At 37.1% G+C, this 18779-nt stretch overlaps 2 protein-coding genes and 1 long non-coding RNA gene across 6 annotated transcripts in view; 2 read left to right on the top strand and 1 right to left on the bottom strand.

Moving 5' to 3' along the window:
* LOC138138861 (zinc finger Y-chromosomal protein-like) overlaps positions 1-18177 on the top strand; it is a 39388-nt gene extending 21211 nt beyond the window's left edge. Inside the window, exons 1-5 of one of the 4 annotated variants that reach the window (XM_069058958.1) lie at positions 8776-8891; positions 8947-9024; positions 10505-12853; positions 13189-13496; positions 13548-13847. In XM_069058958.1, the coding sequence (XP_068915059.1) occupies positions 10519-12282 (1764 nt within the window). In that variant the 5' untranslated portion in view covers positions 8776-8891; positions 8947-9024; positions 10505-10518 and the 3' untranslated portion in view covers positions 12283-12853; positions 13189-13496; positions 13548-13847. Of the gene's footprint in view, positions 1-8775; positions 8892-8946; positions 9025-10504; positions 13497-13547; positions 13848-17207 lie in introns of those variants that run through there. The other 3 variants (XM_069058960.1, XM_069058957.1, XM_069058959.1) reach the window with 3 other exon arrangements.
* LOC138138870 (uncharacterized) overlaps positions 1-18779 on the bottom strand; it is a 46589-nt gene that overhangs the window by 23289 nt on the left and 4521 nt on the right. The window contains exon 2 of the long non-coding RNA XR_011162136.1: positions 340-432. This is a non-coding gene — a long non-coding RNA (uncharacterized lncRNA). The remainder of the gene's footprint in view (positions 1-339; positions 433-18779) is intronic.
* On the top strand, positions 69-8357 carry ClC-b (chloride channel protein 7). Its single transcript, XM_069058951.1, has 10 exons — positions 69-278; positions 333-482; positions 537-735; positions 801-1054; positions 1106-1283; positions 6211-6502; positions 6553-6691; positions 6743-7555; positions 7930-8013; positions 8065-8357. Exons 1-10 carry the CDS (start codon positions 228-230, stop codon positions 8245-8247), a joined length of 2343 nt encoding a protein of 780 aa, XP_068915052.1. The 5' UTR covers positions 69-227; the 3' UTR covers positions 8248-8357.

Below are 18779 nucleotides of genomic sequence, written 5' to 3'. Positions count from 1 at the left end.
TCTTCTCGGTGGTGTTGGTCGTACCAACATGACGTGACAAAGGTCACAACGGAGCGAGATGATTGGTCGACGGTCACGTGACGAACCAGCGCACGTTGTCTACTTTTTGTGGTTTTGTTATACGGAAAATGTTTACCACATTGATGAGTCACGTTTTAATCGGAAAAGAACTCATTAAATTTCAGTGCATCGTATAATGTGCATTATTATTTAATTAGTTGCGTAGAATGGACGAACTGACGTCGAGCAATGAAGAAATCAGAACCACCAGATTTCGGGTGAGTGTCTCAATTGTTGCCAATGAGTCATGTTTACGGGGGTTGCCTTTTTAGAACTTACCCTCTGTTAACGCTAGTCAAGAAGAGTTGATCGTGACGGTCCCGGATGACAAAGAGTTGTTGTCTTCGATCCGGAGGAGGGTCCAAGTCAGCTCTGAAAAAATCGAAACTGGGTCATTAAATGTCTTATCAGCTAAATACGAGGTTCAGCTTAATTTACGTTGACATTACTTCCTAATCGCACGAGTTTTTTTGTAGAGTTTGGATTATGACACTTGCGAGAATTATTTATTATTAGATGAGGAAAGGAAGAAAGGTTATAGGTTTATAGTACGAAAAAGCATAGCGAGATGGTATATTTTCCTTTTGATCGGAATGATCACGGCTTTTATCGCCTGTGCCATAGATATTTCCATTGAGGAACTGTCCCAACTGAAATACGCGTCGTTAAGCCACTGTATCCTTTGTTCGTTTCACGCAAAACTAAAAAACAATAGCGCATATTGACTTAACCCTCTGAAGACGTCGACACGTACGTCACCGAGGGCAAACTCCACATCCCATATTTTTTATGGGTCTTGTACAATGTGGTCCCGGTGCTGATAGGTTCGGCGCTGGTAGCTTACGTCGAGCCTGTCGCCGCAGGCAGCGGAATACCTCAAGTCAAATGTTATTTAAACGGCGTTAAGATTCCGCGCGTGGTGCGGATAAAAACACTGTTCGTGAAGAGCGTAGGAGTGGTGTGTTCGGTGGTTGGAGGGCTTGCCGGCGGCAAAGTGAGTTTGGGGTTCAGTATGAATTTTTTTTTAAATACGAGTACGCCTTAGGAAGGGCCGATGATACATTCCGGAGCCGTCGTCGCCGCCGGGATCTCTCAAGGAAAAAGTACAACGTTTCGAAGAGACTTTAAAATATTGAAGTATTTTCGTGAAGATCACGAAAAGCGGGATTTCGTCTCAGGCGGGGCCGCTGCGGGAGTGTCGGCGGCTTTCGGCGCACCAGTCGGTAAATAGGTTTTTATCTGTTTATTGTTTTAACACGGTTCCATAAATTCGTTTGTTTTAATAACTGAAGCGATGAGGAACTTGCAACGTTTACGTTACAGTAGCTTACGATAAATTATTCTTTTTCCGTAGTTTCTGATAAAGCTGCTGGCGGATACGTAAAATATACGCTTTCAAGGTTTTAACCGAAGTTGGGGGCGCTATGACGTTGATAAAGTCCCTAGATATTTAAGGATTTTCGATATCTTTGGAAAGTACGCTAAGATATCTAAGTATTTAATTTTTCTGGCGTGAGTTCAATAAATGATTCGTGCGGTTCAGAGAAGATTTCAAAAACAGTTTGAGTGGTGGTTACGCAATGGTAAAGAAAATAATCTCTCTATTGAGTCAAGCTGCAAAAACAATCAGCATAACTCGTGACAATAAAGTAATATGTAATTAAAAAAGCAACTGTGACTGATCTAGGAGCGTTATGAAATACTAGTGATTTCTAACTCAAAATATATTTTTTTTTATTTATTATTTAACAAAAATGTAAGGAAAATTGAAGATTCTTCAAGCTTTAATTTAAGATTTGGTTCTTTTTATTTGTTTTTTCAAAAAAAACAATAACATGATAAAAACGATAATGTAATATACAGAGCAAAAAAATTACAGTACTTAGGGCCGGTTTCACCAACGCCAGTTAAAGTTAACTGTAGGTTAAAATATACAGTCCGTTCGTAGAGTTCGGAATAAATTCGTTAAAACTAAGTATGTATTAATTTCTGAGAAAAATTCTTGAACAGGTCAATTTTGTTTTTAAAAAGTGCATATTGTTCAGTACTTTGCTTATATTGACAGCTTGTCGTCTCCTAATAATGTCGTCATCAATAATTTTTTTAGATGACAACCCCCATTTTTTTCTTATTTTTCTGGTACGCCTTCGTACTAGCTAAACGATCAATGAAAAAAAAAAGAGTGTGTCGTAAAGACGCACGATAGAAGTGAAACTTTTGTATTACAGGAAAATCAGAATATTGTAAATTATCACTGATAGATGCAAGAGGCGGTGGCTGAGCCGAGATGCTAGTTGCTGGTTCATTGTCTTTATTATTTACACCGTTTTTTTCACATTCTGAACTGTCACTTCACTCGTACGTTTTCTCTCACGCCACGCTCTTGTTCTTTCTGCGCCTGACTTAAGAATATTTACAACAAAATTGTATATTTTAACGATAACACTAAACAATATCTATCAAAATGGGTACCTCATTGTTCATTTTTAATTAAAAGAGAGGACATTATCGACAAATGCCGTGAGTGTGACAAAGACAGAAGTATGTATACACAATTTTAAGGGATGTTTGTATCGTCTTAAACAGATTATTATAATTTACATAATTAATTAGGCTCCAAATTAAGTGAGATGGAAATATTGGCGCAACCGTTGTGCGAGACAGTGTTTACCCCCACCACTTTTCGTCACACAAAAAGGTTGCCGATCAGAATTTCAACCCCCCCCCCCCCCCCCATAAAAAGTTTCACTTCAAGAATTATTTTCTCAAAAAGTATACGGGCTACTGACTTAATTCTTTTTTTAAAAACTTTTACAATATCTTAGTTACATTTGACTCGCTGCATGTGTATCGAAATTTTCAACATTTCACATAGGTCCCAGCAGAGTGAAGTTTACGATGCGCATTTTTGATTAATCTAAATTTATTAATTATTTTTTTCAAAACTATCGATATTTGCGAAATTTACGATTCACTATTGGAAGCGCTGTACTTTTTACTACAAATATACAGAAAATCATAATTATAGCTTCAATGGTTGAATTAACACAACGTTAAATGTTACGAGAAACGTAGTTTTTCGGACTACACCTCAACTACGTATAAAGGCCGTTTTCAAAGTTCCGTCCTATAAAAAAAAGTTGTAGATGGCCATTCCTTATGCCCCAAAATGTCCTCTACAAGATAGTATAGGTCTCATTTAGTTATACCTTGGAATCACGTACCTTCAGAAATAAGCGAGCTAGATATGTGATTTTACTCCACTATTAAGTGAGATGGAAATATTGGCGCAACCGTTGTGTGAGACAGTGTTTACCCCCACCACTTTTCGTCACACAAAAAGGTTGCCGATCAGAATTTCAAGACCCTCCCATAAAAAGTTTCACTTCAAAAATTGACAACTTACATAACAATTTTTTTGAGAAAATGACAAATTTTACTTCAAAAAATTTAATTCAATTTTTAACTGAAATGTTTTTTTTTTTCAATAGATTTAGTTACAATGGAAGGTTTATTTTAATAGACCAAACAATTTAGAACGATTTGCCATAGAGAATTCGCAGTGAAACGGAACAAATAAGCCCTGACATTATTGAGCGCAGTGTACAAAGTGTCGGTGAGTGCCAAATAGTTGGCGGGAGGCAATTTCAACATTTGCGGTATCGATTTTTAAAGGTGGAAAAAATATTTTATACGTGTCTTAGAAATAAGTACATTAATTAAATTACATAGAAGAAGATTCTCAAATTCTGACAGTGTCGAACAAAAAAATATTTCAAACTGACCCTCATGAATAAATTTCACTAAGACAGTGACAAAATGTCTCCTAAAATTAGTCTATTAATACGTAAAAATTCTCATGAAGTTATCAGAGTTATCACTAATCATTACAAGAAGTGTTCAAAGTGACCTCTGTTATTGTCAATACAAATAAATTAAATTTATTTGTATTGACAATACAACAATGATTTTTCGACTCTTTCCAGCATTACTCTTTATTGCGAATTGAACAACATTTTCTACCCGTTCTCTTAAAACTTCAATTGTATCAATTGGGATCGAATATACCACGTACTTTACCACCACAAGAAGAAGTAGCACGAAAATTATCCGGGCCCGAGGAGCACCCCGCACACTTCACCATACACCAACACAATATTCACTATTCGAAAATAAATGCACCATTTTCACAAAATTTTAGCTCAAATCACAGAATCAAGACGGAAACACCTGCCTCGTACAGTTGGATAAAGCTAACTAAAAATTTAATCCTTTCGTCTCTACCTCGGCCGCAGAACGAAAAAACTTTATTATAAAACACAATGTTTTGCACTGATTTTACAAAAACTACTATTTCATTGGGTCACATAACTAGAAAATAGCCAGCTCGTTAATTTATGGAACAAATGGTAACTACACAACAATTTTGTTGTTGACGAAATTTGTCACTGGTTGAAATTAATGTACTTATTTCTGAGACACGTTGTATATACAGGGTGGCCCACCTAAGACTTTTAGGTCTTATATCTCTATTTGTGAAATTTAACAAATAGATAATTTAAAGGGTGGAGATTAATGTCGCGTTACTCAAGTACCTCCAGTCTTAAAAACGCCATTTTAACTACCTTTATTTATGAATTAAATCGTTTAAGATTTATACTAATCTTTAGAACAACAATAAACAATGGCTTCAGCAGAAATTTGTCCCCTAAAAGATAGTCGTACTACAAGACCATTATTCCAAATTTTTGGCGCGCGCTACATAATACTCTAAAGTCAACATGATTCATTAGGGGTTACATAATTAAATGAGACTTTATTGATTTTTTATCGGTCAATCAAATTTGATCGCAAGCGTGAAATTTTCACCACTTTTTGGGTGATGTAACAAGAATTTACATTTTGAAATAAACATCAAGTTATTAAGCATAAAATCGTTACCTAAACATGTTGAATCACAAATAATGTCCGAGGCCAGCAGGAAGTTATTGTCTTTCCCCGAATTCATAACCGCTTTTCCTGTTGTGGTTCTTGTGCAGTTATCAGACAGATAGATAATAAAATTATTATTCATTCAAATTGCTACTATTTATTGTGTTTTTGGTATTAAATGGAAAATTAAAATTAAAAGAGTACTCTGCCCTAAAACAGGATATTTTATGATTTTTGGAGATGATTTTTTTTTTTTATTAAGTAAAACATCAGACTATCTATCTTTCTTTTATGTACAACTTTATTAATGTCGTAATCACGAGCTGCTGTTTTATAACCGGTCTATTCAAAACTGTAGTTTGAGTGATCCCCGCAGGGCGCTAGTAAACGGGCGCTTTTTGGGGATATTATTCATCTTAAGTTTTTGTCACCGAGAATGTTTCTTGTTCATGGCATTTTGAATATAAAGTAAAAAATTCCTTGGTTTCTGCTGCTTTGAAATTAAATTCGTGAATTTTTTCCTTATTATTCGTTGTTTTTGTGTTTAGTGTTGTAATTGTTCTTTGTTATATTGCGTATTGAGACCAAATAATATCACAATTAAACAAGCGGTTAAGTATATCCGCGAAAAAAAGGTGTCGAAACGGCGACCCGTCAAAAATGAGAAACAAATACATTTCGTAATTTCATGCGATACTTAAATAAATCGTTATCTGTATAAAATATGTACCAGATTACTCAGTGTATTTCCAAAGCAGCTGATCCGATTGGCACTAAAATAAATAGACCTTGAGTCCTCACTGACGAACATTTTACAAAAGGAAAAATTTTAATCGGTACATTTTTGCAAAAGATAACGTGAACGAAGTCGACGAAAGCCAACATTTGAACAACAAAAACGGGTACATTTCCAAAACCATCGATCCAATTGGCATCAAAATCAATGGGCCCGGAGTTCTCACCGAGGCACTTAAAGTTATCATTTCATAAATGACATCTAAGTTTACTGTTTCTCTTCCGAATTTTTCAACTCTAAAACCCTGATGTTTATGTGACCTCATTTTTTTCAAATAATCTATAATTGGTGGCGCATCCAATCGAACCTAATTTACGATTCAATCTGCTAACTTCACTTCTATGGCTTTTTTAAGGCATGCTATAACAAGTATCCCAAGTTGATGCTGTTCTTTAAAATCTAACAATGTTCTTCTTCACCAGGTGGGGTTCTTTTTAGTTTAGAGGAAGGTACAAGTTTCTGGAACCAAAGTCTCACGTGGCGAACATTTTTCGCCTCGGTTATTAGCACATTTACACTAAACGTAGTTCTATCAACCTATCACGGAGTCCCCGGAGATCTGAGCTATCCGGGACTTTTGAATTTAGGCAAATTCGAAAATTTTAGTTACCAAGTCTACGAATTACCAATTTTCCTGATGATGGGAGCGTTGGGTGGTCTACTGGGAGCGTTTTGGAACTTCATCAATTACAAATTGTCCGTGTTTCGGATGAGGTAAAATATTTTCACCTCAAAATGGACAAAAATCAGTTTATTGTTTTTAGGTACATCAGAATGCGGTGGTTGAAAGTGGTCGAAGCGTGCATGGTGGCAGCAATAAGCGCAACTTTAGGTTTTTTGATGATGTTTCTGTTGAACGATTGCAAACCTCTTGGACAAGATCCGACGAAGTTTCCCACACAGGTGAGCTCGGCCGCTAAGCTTCCACCGGAAAGAAAAATGTCTTCTTTGCAGCTGTACTGCCCGGACGGACAGTACAACGTGCTGGCCAGTATTTGGTTCCAAACCCCTGAAGCCTCCGTCAGGTCGCTTTTCCACGACCCCCCCAACACCCACAACGCCGCCTCTCTGGCCGCCTTCGTCGTCATCTACTTCTTACTGTCGTGCTGGACCTTCGGACTGGCCACCTCCAACGGCCTCTTCATCCCCACGTTGCTGACGGGGGCCGCGTGGGGGCGCCTCATCTCGGTGGGGCTTTATCGCGTCATCCCCGACGCCGTGCTCATCCATCCCGGCAAGTACGCGATGATCGGAGCCGCCGCCCAGTTGGGCGGCGTCGTCAGGATGACGATCAGCCTGACGGTCATAATCATGGAGACCACCGGCAACATCTCGTTCGCGCTGCCCTTGATCATCACGCTGATAGCGGCCAAGTGGACCGGCGACTTCTTCAACGAGGGCATCTACGACACCCACATCCAACTGAGCGGCGTGCCGCTGTTGCCGTGGGAGCCGCCGCCGCTAGTTCACAACATTTACGCCAGCGAGGTGATGTCGCATCCGGTGGTGACTCTCAAGTGCGTCGAGAACGTCGGACACATCGTCGAACTGTTGAAGCTGACCACCTATAACGGATTTCCGGTCGTCGATCCACCTCTGACCGACCAATCGGAAGTTACCACCTACGGCAGGATCCGTGGCTTGGTTCTGAGGTCGCAGTTGATCGTCATTTTGAAACTGAAAATTTTCAATGAAAACTCCGATTTTTGGGGACACATAAATGCGGGAATCTTCAGGGATGAATATCCGAGATATCCGACCATCGAGGTAACTTGAACGTTTTGATGCGACAGCAGTGGCGGCTCGTGTCATTTTTAGACAAGAAAAATGTAGTTATATATTTATTGGGAAGTCGCGACTCAGTTCTCTTGGGCCTTCCTAGTGCCTTTGCAGTTATTTTGTCCTCGTACGACTTTTTTGAACGGTATTCGCATTTCAACAAATTTACTAAAACTGCACAAATACCTATTGGAATTTAAAGTTTTTCAACTTTACCATGCGCGTTGTGCTTTTAAACCTTTTGAAATAAAGTCGAGTCTTGACCTTTCATAATGGTTACGTCAAACGTCTGCACCCAAAAAAAACTGTGACCGTTGTCGCAGCCGTCATTGCGTGACACTGTTTTCATTTGTTTTTTGCAGCAAGTGAAGGTGTCGGAAGAGGAGAAAACTTATTCGATCGATCTCAGGCCGTTCATGAATCCCTCACCGTACACGGTCCTTCACGTATGTTCAAATTTTTGGTGTTTTTCTGTTTTCTTTATTCTCTACTTTTAGTCGTCCTCGCTTCCTCGAATGTTCAGATTGTTCAGAGGGCTAGGCTTGCGACATCTACCGATTGTAAACGACACGAATGAAGTCATAGGGATGGTGACTAGGAAAGATCTGGCTCGGTACAGAGTGTGGAGGCACCAAGGCAGAATGGGGGTAGAAGAATTATTAATTTCCAAAGAAATCTGACACTTTTACAGTATTATATGACAATCTATTAAAACAGTCAATATTTATGTTGTTATAACTCGGAATCTATTTTATTTATTTATTGTTATAATAAACCAATCTTGGCATTCCTTAATGTTTTATTTGATACCTTGTATATTAAAACAGAAGTTGCAGTTCTTGCAGTTTATTAATAAAAATGCGAGACTATACGGAAAATAAAAGCAGTTTAAAAAAATGTACGCTATACTAGAAATAATACGATATGATCACTTAGTAGACAAGGGGGGACCAGGTGGGCCCGACCCAACCGAAACACTTATTACAAATAAGATACATCTGCAATAATCTAAAAAAAATTAACACAAGCCAGCGCTTGTCATTTCAGCAAATGAAATGAAAAAAGTTTGGTTTTCGTTGTCCCTATCATTTGTCTGTGGTTTAAAATCTGGCCCATCTCAGCAAAAAAACATTCCTACGCCCTTATTGGTAGACGTGATTTTAATAGTTTATATTTTTTCATTTTGTAAGCGTAAATCTGACAACAATGTACAGTGTTGTGCGCAAGCGCATTAGTAGGACCTTAACCTCAAAATGCAACGTTATTTTACTAGAAAAGTAGATATCTAATAGATTTTTGTGTCTTGTGGTATGCAGATAATATTGTATAAACACCCTGTACGATATGAAGGCTGTTTTAAGTTTTGGTTATGCTTGCAGGTTAAACCCACGTGATTGAAAACTAAAGGGAACTGTGAATGATTTAAATATTCCTTTTCTCTTGTATTAAAATCAATGGTGAGTATTTGTTATATACAGGGTGAATTCGAAATACGTCACAATCTTACAACCCCAGGATCATCAGGAAGTGAATAAACCGAAAATGCGATCAAACATTTTAAAGTCATAAAGTCCAATTTAACTTAATTCCTTCCGAACGAGACGCTTCTGAAAGTTCTACTAATAAATCGAAACATGAATATCCGCAAAAACGATTTAAAAACAGAGAGTGACAAAACCTTGCTTTGAATGAAATAGCCGAAAAACAGCCGCAAAAACGTGTAAGATTAAGAGTGAAAACCAAGTGAAAGTAAAAGTCAAAGCAAAAACCACAACTAAACAGTACCTACCGTACTGTATAATTATTAGACACATTGTTCAAAATGTCGGTCGTGATTTGTAATACACGCCTGTGCCCTTGGATGTAGATTGTCCCGAACCCTTGCAAAACTTGCTGCATCGTCCTAGATTTGCGCCGATGAATACGGATGTTAAAAATTCCGTTGGCAACACTATTCGCAAAAAATGCAATCGAAAAGTACCATTTTTCCGTAGACAACAGCCAAAAATGTTTGTGAATGCGGAACACGACGCGTCGGAAACTTTTCACGATACAAAGTTGTGCCCTTTTGAGCCAACACCTGTAATTGTTCACTTTAACTACATCTGGAATTTTCGCGTTTTTTCTGGCTAGACAGCCTCAGGACGTCCTCCTACATCGTTTCCCACCAGTCAAACCTTCTGCAAATGAAAATTTTCCTTACCCTTTAGTTACACTAAGACTTGACGCGACCTTGAAACACAACAAGAGAGAAAAAAAAGGCATTTGCACAAGGTTTGAATGGTGGGACACGATCTAGGAGGGCGCCCTGAGGCTGTCTAGCCAGAAAGAACGCGAAAATTCCAGAAGTAGTTAAAGTGAACAATTACCCCAACACCATCTGCACTTCCGTAACAAAGCACCATGTCGGTCATTTCAATAATTTCACTACTGGTTTAATTTTCCATGATAATGACACACTGAAACGCAAAATTCTAACCAAAAAATAGCCGCGAAGGTCGCACTGAAAATTAATCTGCACGCGGTACTAGCACCCGCGTAACAAACATTTTTGCACCTTTTTTGCGTTGCACGCGATAACTTTTTAAATCTTACTATTCGTCCTAACGTAATATCAGTGGCGTACTCAACTTTTGTGCTGGAACTGTACATGGCTTTTCTTCCCTTAATTCACATTTAGTCTGAAGATCCTGGGGTTTTAAGATTGTGACGTATTTCGAATTCACGCTCTATTTAAAATACATACATATCTCCTCATGATCAAAAATAAAATAGGTATAGACTATAGAGCATGTTGCAACTAAATAATAATAATAAAGTGGTGTCCGTACTAGATTTAACAAATCAAAATTGATAAATAGATCAGTTAAGGCTCCTTGTATATTTTGTAGTTATTGTGATTAGTTTTTTTGTACTGACATGAAATCGTCTTTTCAGATTGTAACATCAAAATGGCAAATTTGAGATGTACTGAAAGTACCTCAAAATGTGGCTGTGGAAAAATTAACAACTGCGACAGATGTCCTTACATGACCAAATCACCTTTTTTCATGATAAATCACACGAAACGTAACCATTTGCCTCTTAAATCATTTAGTTGTCAAACAAATCATTTAGCAAAGTACTACTGCAAAGAGTGCGATTTTGAAACTGATCTTGTAATAATTTTCAATCAACATGTTGGAGAATATCACAAAAAGAAAATTGACAGTTTGCAAGATCTACCGAAAAAGGACACCGTACTGAAGTGCTACGTTTGTCAAAAGTGTTCGTTTGAAACGTATTCAGTCTTAGTGTGGATCAAACACTTGGACACTTTATGCGTAAATATAAAAGAAGTATCCAAGAAAATAGGTAGCGTATCTTATAGTGATGATGAAAAGTGGTACCGATGTGAATGTTGTTCCTTTAAGACAACTCAGGCATCAAGTTTGAAAAAACATGAGATTGCAAAGCACCTGGATGCCAAGCGATTTCATTGTGAGGAATGTGATTTCGAAACAAAATACAAAAAAGTTTTATGGCGTCACGAGAAAAAAAGACACTCAAAACATCTTGCCAAAGAAGACGTCCAATGGTTCAAGTGTGACAAATGCAGCTTTATGGCAAAGGATAAATCATATGTAAAGACACACGCACTCGTTATACATGCACCAAACAAAAAGGCGTCGTTGTTTCACTGTGAACAGTGTTCTTACAAAGCAAAAAGGAAACACAAGCTAAACCGTCACGTAATATCTAGACACAAGACTGATAAGGAAATAGAATGGTTTTACTGTTTTAACTGTGATTATAAGGCGAAGATGAAAGACGCTTTAAAACGACACATGGTTTCCAAACATACCCCTGAACCTATGCAATGGTTTACTTGTGACAAGTGTCAGTACAAGTCTAGAACCAAATATCGTTTGTCCGAACACTCGAAACAGCATCTTTTCGAAGAAGACGTCCAATGGTTCAAGTGTGATAAATGCAGCTTTATGGCAAAGGATAAATCATATGTAAAGACACACGCACTCGTTATACATGCACCAAACAAAGAAGAGTCGTTGTTTTACTGCGAACAGTGTTCTTACACGACAAAATGGAAAGACTGTCTAAAATATCACATGATTCGACATAAATCTGATGAAGAAGTGGACTGGTTTTACTGTTTCAACTGTGATTATAGGGCGAGGACAAAAGCATATTTAAAACAACACATGTTTTTCAAACATACCCCATCTGAAGCTGTGGAATGGTTTACTTGTGACAAGTGTCAGTACAAATCTAGAACCAAATCTCGTTTGTCCGAACATTCAAAACAGCATCTTTCCGAAGAAAACATCCAATGGTTGGAGTGTGATAAATGTAACTTTAAAGCAAAGCAAAAAACAGAACTAAAGAGACACGCACTCGTTAAACATACACCAAGCAACGAGGCTTTGTTTCGGTGTGAGCACTGTCCTTACACGACAAAACTGAAACACAACCTAAAAACTCACATGATTCTACATAAATCTGATGAAGAAGTGGACTGGTTTTACTGTTTCAACTGTGATTATAAGGCGAGGACAAAAGGATATTTAAAACAACACATGTTTTTCAAACATACCCCATCTGAAGCTGTGGAATGGTTTAGGTGTGACAAGTGTCAGTACAAATCTAGAACCAAATTTCGTTTGTCCGAACACTTAACACGACATCATTCTGAAAAAGACATCCAACACGCATAACGACATCTTTCCAAACAAGATATCTAATGGTTCAGGTGTCACAATTGCGTATTCGTAACATCATCGCGTCTTTAGTCTAGTAGAGTAAGCAACTGTTCCAAACTAGTGGTTTGAATATGACGCGGGACTTCTTAGAGTCTTAAACTGACGACAGGCGAAATTTAAAATTTCACAAGAGACAAACTTTACATGATTTCGTCGATTAAACAAAGAAAGCGTTAAATGGGACTTGCACCAACAATAATGATACTCTGGAGGTCCTGAGAACGCTAACAAATCTCAACATGTGTTAAAATTAGGCCGATATTTTTGATACAATTTATAACGATTTTTTCAAGTTTCATTGGCTCGAGTTTTGGAATAACGAATCGCATTCCAGAAACTATGTGCTAATGACTAACAGAGAAAATAGTAAATTATATCATTAAGACTAGAAGTGAGTCTTTTTGTGCTAAGCGCAGAGATTGAAGACCGAGAGGAAGTGGTTTTATTGGGTGCCTATCTCCCGAAAAATCTATTGTTACCAATCGGAAGTGACCACCTACGGCAGGATCCGAGGCCTGGTTCTGAGGTACTAAAACTGCACTCTATTGGAATTTAAAGTTTTTCAACTTTACCATGCGCGTTATGTGCTTTTAAACCTTTTGAAACAAAAGCCGAGTCTTGACCTCTCATAATGGTTACGTCCAACGTCTGCACCCAAAAAAAAAAAAAAAAACAATGTGTCGTAAAGACGCACGATAGAAGTGAAACTTTTGTATTACAGGGAAACATTGTAATTATTCATCAATCACTTTTAAATAGCATATTCACAACAAAATTGTATATTTTAATGAAGAAAATAAATTATAAACAACGATAACACTAAACAATATCGAAATGCGTAACTCATTGTTTATTTTTAAGCCTCCAAATCAAAGAGAGGACATTATCGATAAATGCCGTGAGTGTGACAAGGACAGAGACACTGCTCCCACTCGACCCAACAGTGTTTACCCCCACCACTTTTCGTCACACAAAAAGGTTGCCGATCAGAATTTCAAGACCCTCCCATAAAAAGTTTCACTTCAAAAATGTGACGGTTGTCGCAGCCGTCATTGCGTGACACTGTTTTCATTTGTTTTTTGCACCAAGTGAAGGTGAGTGAAGAGGAGAAAACTTATTCGATCGATCTCAGGCCGTTCATGAATCCCTCGCCGTACACGGTCCTTCACGTATGTTCAAATTTTTGGTGTTTTTCTGTTTTGTTTATTCTCTACTTTTAGTCGTCCTCGCTTCCTCGAATGTTCAGATTATTCAGAGGCATTTCAGAGGGCTAGGCTTGCGACATCTACCGATTGTAAACGACACGAATGAAGTCATACGCATGGTGACTCGGAAAGATCTGGCTCGGTACAGAGTGTGGAGGCACCAAGACAGAATGGGGGTAGAAGAATTATTAATTTCCAAAGAAATCTGACACTTTTACAGTGTTACATGACGATTTGCTAAAACAGTTAATTTTTATGTTGTTATAACTAGGAATCTATTTTATTTTTTGTTATAATAAACCGATCTTGGCATTCCTTAATGTTTTATTTGATACGTTGTATATTAAAACAGAAGTTGCAGATCTTGCAGTGCGAGACTATACGGAAAATAAAAACAGTTTAAAAAAATGTACGCTGTGCTAGAAATAATACGACATGATCACTTAGTAGACAAGGGCGTAGCAAAGGGGGGCCAGGTGGGCCCGACCTACCCCAGAATAAAACCGAAACCCTTATTAAAAATAAGATTGTACATCTGCAATAATCTAAAAAAAAATAGCAAAAGCGCTGAAATGAAATGATAAAAAGTTTGATTTTCGTTGTTCTTATCATTTGTTTGTGGTTTAAAATCTGGCCCAGCTCAGCAAAAAATCATTACTACGCCCTTATGGTACACATTATTTTAATATTTTTTCAATTGATAAGCGTAAATCTGACAACAGTGCATCACTTGAAAGTTGAAACTGCTGATATTTTGTTGTGCGCAAGCGCATTAGTGGGACCCTAACCTTAAATTGCAACGTTATTTTACTTGAAAAGTAGATATCTAATAGGTTTTTGTGTCTTGTGGTATGCAGATAATATTGTATAAACACCCTGTACGATATGAAGGCTGTTTTAAGTTTTGGTTATGCTTGCAGGTTAAACCCACGTGATTGAAAACTAAAGGGAACTGTGAAGGATTTAAATATTCCTTTTCTCTTGTATTAAAATCAATGGTGAGTATTTGTTATATACAGGCTGAATTCGAAATATCACAATCTTAAAAACCCAGGATCTTCAAGAAGTGAATAAACAGAAAATGCGGTTAAACATTTTCAATTCATAAAGTCCAATTTAACTTAATTCCATTCCGAACGAGACGTTTCTGAAAGTTCTAATAAATCGAAACATGAATATCCGCAAAAACGATTTAAAAACAGAGAGTGACAAAACCTTGCTTTGAATGAAATAGCCGAAAAACTGCCGCAAAAACGCGTAAGATTAAGAGTGAAAACCAAGTGAAAGTAAGAGTCAAAGCAAAACCCACAACTAAACAGTACCTACCGTACTTACAATTATTATTACACATATTGTTCAAAATGTCGTTCGTGATTTCTAATACACGCCTGTGCCCTTCGATGTAAATTGTCCCGAACCCTTGCAAAACTTCCTGCATCGTCCTGGATTTGCGCTGATGAATATGGGTGTTAAAAATTCCGTTAACAACACTATTCGCAAAAAATGCAATCGAAAAGTACCATTTTCCCGTAGACAGCAGCCAGAAATGTTTGCGAATGCGGAACACCACGCGCCGGAAACCTTTTGCCATACAAAGCTCTGTCCTTTTGAGCCAACACCATCTGCACTTCCGTAACAAAATACCATATCGGTCATTTCACTATTGGTATAATGTTCCATAATAATGACACCCTGAGACGCAAAATTCCAACCAAAAAATAGCCGAAGGTCGCACTGAAAACAACTGATCTGCAAGCGGTACTAGCACCCGCGTAACAAAACTTTTTGCACCTTTTTTACGTTGCACTCGATAATTTGTTAAATCTTACTATTCGTCCTAACGTGATATCAGTGGCGTACTCAACTTTTGTGCTTGAACTCTACATGGCTTTTCTGCCCTTATGCGGATCTATATCGCAAAACTCAATGCACGTGATTTTCACAACTGGTCTGAAAATCCTAGGGTTTTAAGATTGTGACGTATTTCGAATTCACGCTGTATTTAAAATATCTCCTCATGATCAAAAATAAAATAGGTATAAACTATAGAGCATGTTACAACTAAATAATAATAATAAAGTCGTGTCCGTACTAGATTTAACAAATCAAAATTGATAAATAGATCAGTTAAGGCTCCTTCTATATTTTGTAGTTATTGTGATTAGTTTTTTTGTACTGACATGAAATCGTCTTTTCAGATTGTAACATCAAAATGGCAAATTTGAGATGTACTGAGAGTACCTCAAAATGTGGCTGTGGAAAAATTCACAACTGCGACAGATGTCCTTACATGACCAAATCACCTTTTTTCATGATAAATCACACGAAACGTAACCATTTGCCTCTTAAATCATTCAGTTGTCAAACAAATGATTTAGCAAAGTACTACTGCAAAGAGTGCGATTTTAAAACTGATCTTGTAATCATTTTCAATCAACATGTTGGAGAATATCACAGAAAGAAAATTGACAGTTTGCAATATCTACCGAAAAAGGACACCGTAGTGAAATGCTACGTTTGTCAAAAGTGTTCGTTTGAAACGTATTCAGTCTTAGTGTGGATCAAACACTTGGACACTTTATGCGTAAATATAAAAGAAGTATCCAAGAAAATAGGTAGCGTATCTTGTAGTGATGATGAAAAGTGGTACCGATGTGAATGTTGTTCCTTTAAGACAACTCAGGCATCAAGTTTGAAAAAACATGAGATTGCAAAGCACCTGGATGCCAAGCGGTTTCAGTGTGAAGAATGTGATTTCGAAACAAAATACAAAAAAGTTTTATGGCGTCACAAGAAAAAAGGACATCTTGCCAAAGACGTCCAATGGTTCAAGTGTGACAAATGCAGCTTTATGGCAAAGGATAAATCATATGTAAAGACACACGCACTCGTTATACATGCACCAAACAAAAAGTCGTCTTTTTTTCACTGTGAACAGTGTTCTTACAAAGCAAAAGGGAAACACAATCTAAATCTTCACGTAATAGCTAGACACAAAACTGATGAGGAAATAGAATGGTTTTACTGTTTTAACTGTGATTATAAGGCGAGGACGAAAGAAGCTTTAAAACGACACATGTTTTCCAAACATACCCCTAAAACTGTGCAATGGTTTACTTGTGACAAGTGTCAGTACAAGTCTAGATCCAAATATCGTTTGTCCGAACACTCGAAACAGCATCTTTTCGAAGAAGACCTCCAATGGTTCAAGTGTGATAAATGCAGCTTTAAAGCAAAGCAAAAATCAAACCTAAAGACACACGCACTCATTAAACATACACCAAACAACGAGGCTTTGTTTCGGTGTGAGCACTGTCCTTACGCGACAAAACTGAAACACAACCTAAAAACTCACATGATTATACATAAATCTGATGAAGAAGTGGACTGGTTTTACTGTTTCAACTGTGATTATAGGGCGAGGACAAAAGCATATTTAAAACGACACATGTTTTTCAAACATACCCCATCTGAAGCTGTGGAATGGATTACTTGTGACAAGTGTCAGTACAAATCTAAAACCAAATCTCGTATGTCCGAACACGCAACACTACATCTTTCTGAAAAAGACATATAGTGGTTTGAATGACGTTTTGAACTGAGGACAAGCGAGATTTAAAATTTCACGAGACACAAACTTTACATTATTTCGTCGATTAAACAAAGAAAGTGGAGGTCGTGAGAACGCTAAAAAATCTCAACATGTGTTAAAATTAAGCCGATATTTTTGATACAATTTATAAATTAAAACAGTTTATAACGATTTTTTCAAGTTTCATTGGCTCAAGTTTTGGAATAACGAATCGCATTCCAGAAACTATGTGCTAATGACTCTTAACAGAGAAATTAGTAAATTATATCATTAAGAGTAGAAGTGAGTCTTTTTGTGCTAAGCCCAGAGATTGAAGACCGAGACTAAGTCATTTTATTGGGTGCCTACCTCCCGAAAAAAATATTGTTCATTAATTATTAATAATTAATGCTTGATCTTCAATGGTAAAACGCATTTTACCACTTATTCTGGAAAAATTGTTGCTTACTATCACGGTAAACGTCTGTAAACTTTGCCGAAATCGAAAAGTTGTTTTCTAGGTTAACAACAGCAGACGTTGACGTTTCTGATATTTCAGCGAAAAATGAGTTTTATCAGTGGCGTCGCCTTTTGCAATAAAGCAATGATTCACCTTGTCGCGAACTAAACTGATCTAAAATTTTCTTGAACGCTGTTCTAATTAACTTGACGTATTGTTCTTGGAATATATCGAATAACGAATATGTACTAACAAATAAGACGTCATAATTTGCGATAACTCATTCCTTTCACGAATGTTTATACAATACCATGACGTCATTTCAGTATGTCTTCTAGCTCCGGTGGTGATTGATGCGCCACCTTGTGCTTTGTTGGTTGCATAAACTAATAATATAGTTTTATGCACACGTTTGTAATATGTATTTATCAATTATTCATAAATAGAAAAATACAAATGTGAGCTCTTACCTCTGACCTGCCCCTTGACCGCCTGATAAAACATAATATTTTGTTATAATAATCTCATCTTACAACATATTATGGGTTTAACATGAGAGAATAATTACTGCAGAAAGTTAACATTTCAATTCGTCATTTTCTTGCAAGATTAAACAAAAACGAGACATTTTTGCCCAATTATATGTTACTATTGGAAATCAATAAAATTATAGATACATATTATTATCTCGCTGCAATATGATACGAGTCTTATAAGAAGCATTTTATCGCAGGCACGGTTTTAGAGCACGACGAGCGTAGGAGGAGTGCCCTAAAGAAGTAAGTGCGATAAAATGCCTTATAAACGAGATGTCATACAGTATTTTTTCTACTTTGCCACTTTTTCAATGAAAAAAAAAATTTTAAACCGTTAAAGTTGAAAATTCCACCCAAGGTCACGTCTGCGGTCTGCCGCAACACCACAGTATCCGTCAAAATTAAAAAATTAAATTTCACTATTTTTAGTATTATTATTAGGTATATCACGCCTTTTCCTATTACGATACGCAAAACAGTATCGTAATAGCATCAGTACGAACGCAAAGTAGAAAAAAGTGTATTTTTACAATCATACCGTAATATCCGGAGCAAGTATTGAATATTTAAATTAAAAGTAAATACAAATTTATTATAACACGAATTTCACTAGCCAGAAATGAATTTTAATCAGATAATTTCTTCGTAAATTTAATATTCAGAATTGATCAAAAAGTGGA

The sequence above is a fragment of the Tenebrio molitor genome, chromosome 9 (genome assembly GCF_963966145.1).
Source record: "Tenebrio molitor chromosome 9, icTenMoli1.1, whole genome shotgun sequence".
Taxonomy (NCBI): domain Eukaryota; kingdom Metazoa; phylum Arthropoda; class Insecta; order Coleoptera; family Tenebrionidae; genus Tenebrio; species Tenebrio molitor.
The sequence above is the reverse complement of the archived record's forward strand: the minus strand, read 5'-3'. Positions and strand labels throughout refer to the sequence as shown.

What these genes read in the sequence shown, in the direction of transcription:
- ClC-b (XM_069058951.1), top strand. Translation starts at nt 228, where the DNA reads ATGGACGAACTGACGTCGAGCAATGAAGAAATCAGAACCACCAGATTT. An exon ending in GAGGGCTTGCCGGCGGCAAA is followed by an intron (nt 1,055 to 1,105) that starts GTGAGTTTGGGG and finishes AGTACGCCTTAG; the next exon opens with GAAGGGCCGATGATACATTC. An exon ending in TTGTCCGTGTTTCGGATGAG is followed by an intron (nt 6,503 to 6,552) that starts GTAAAATATTTT and finishes TATTGTTTTTAG; the next exon opens with GTACATCAGAATGCGGTGGT.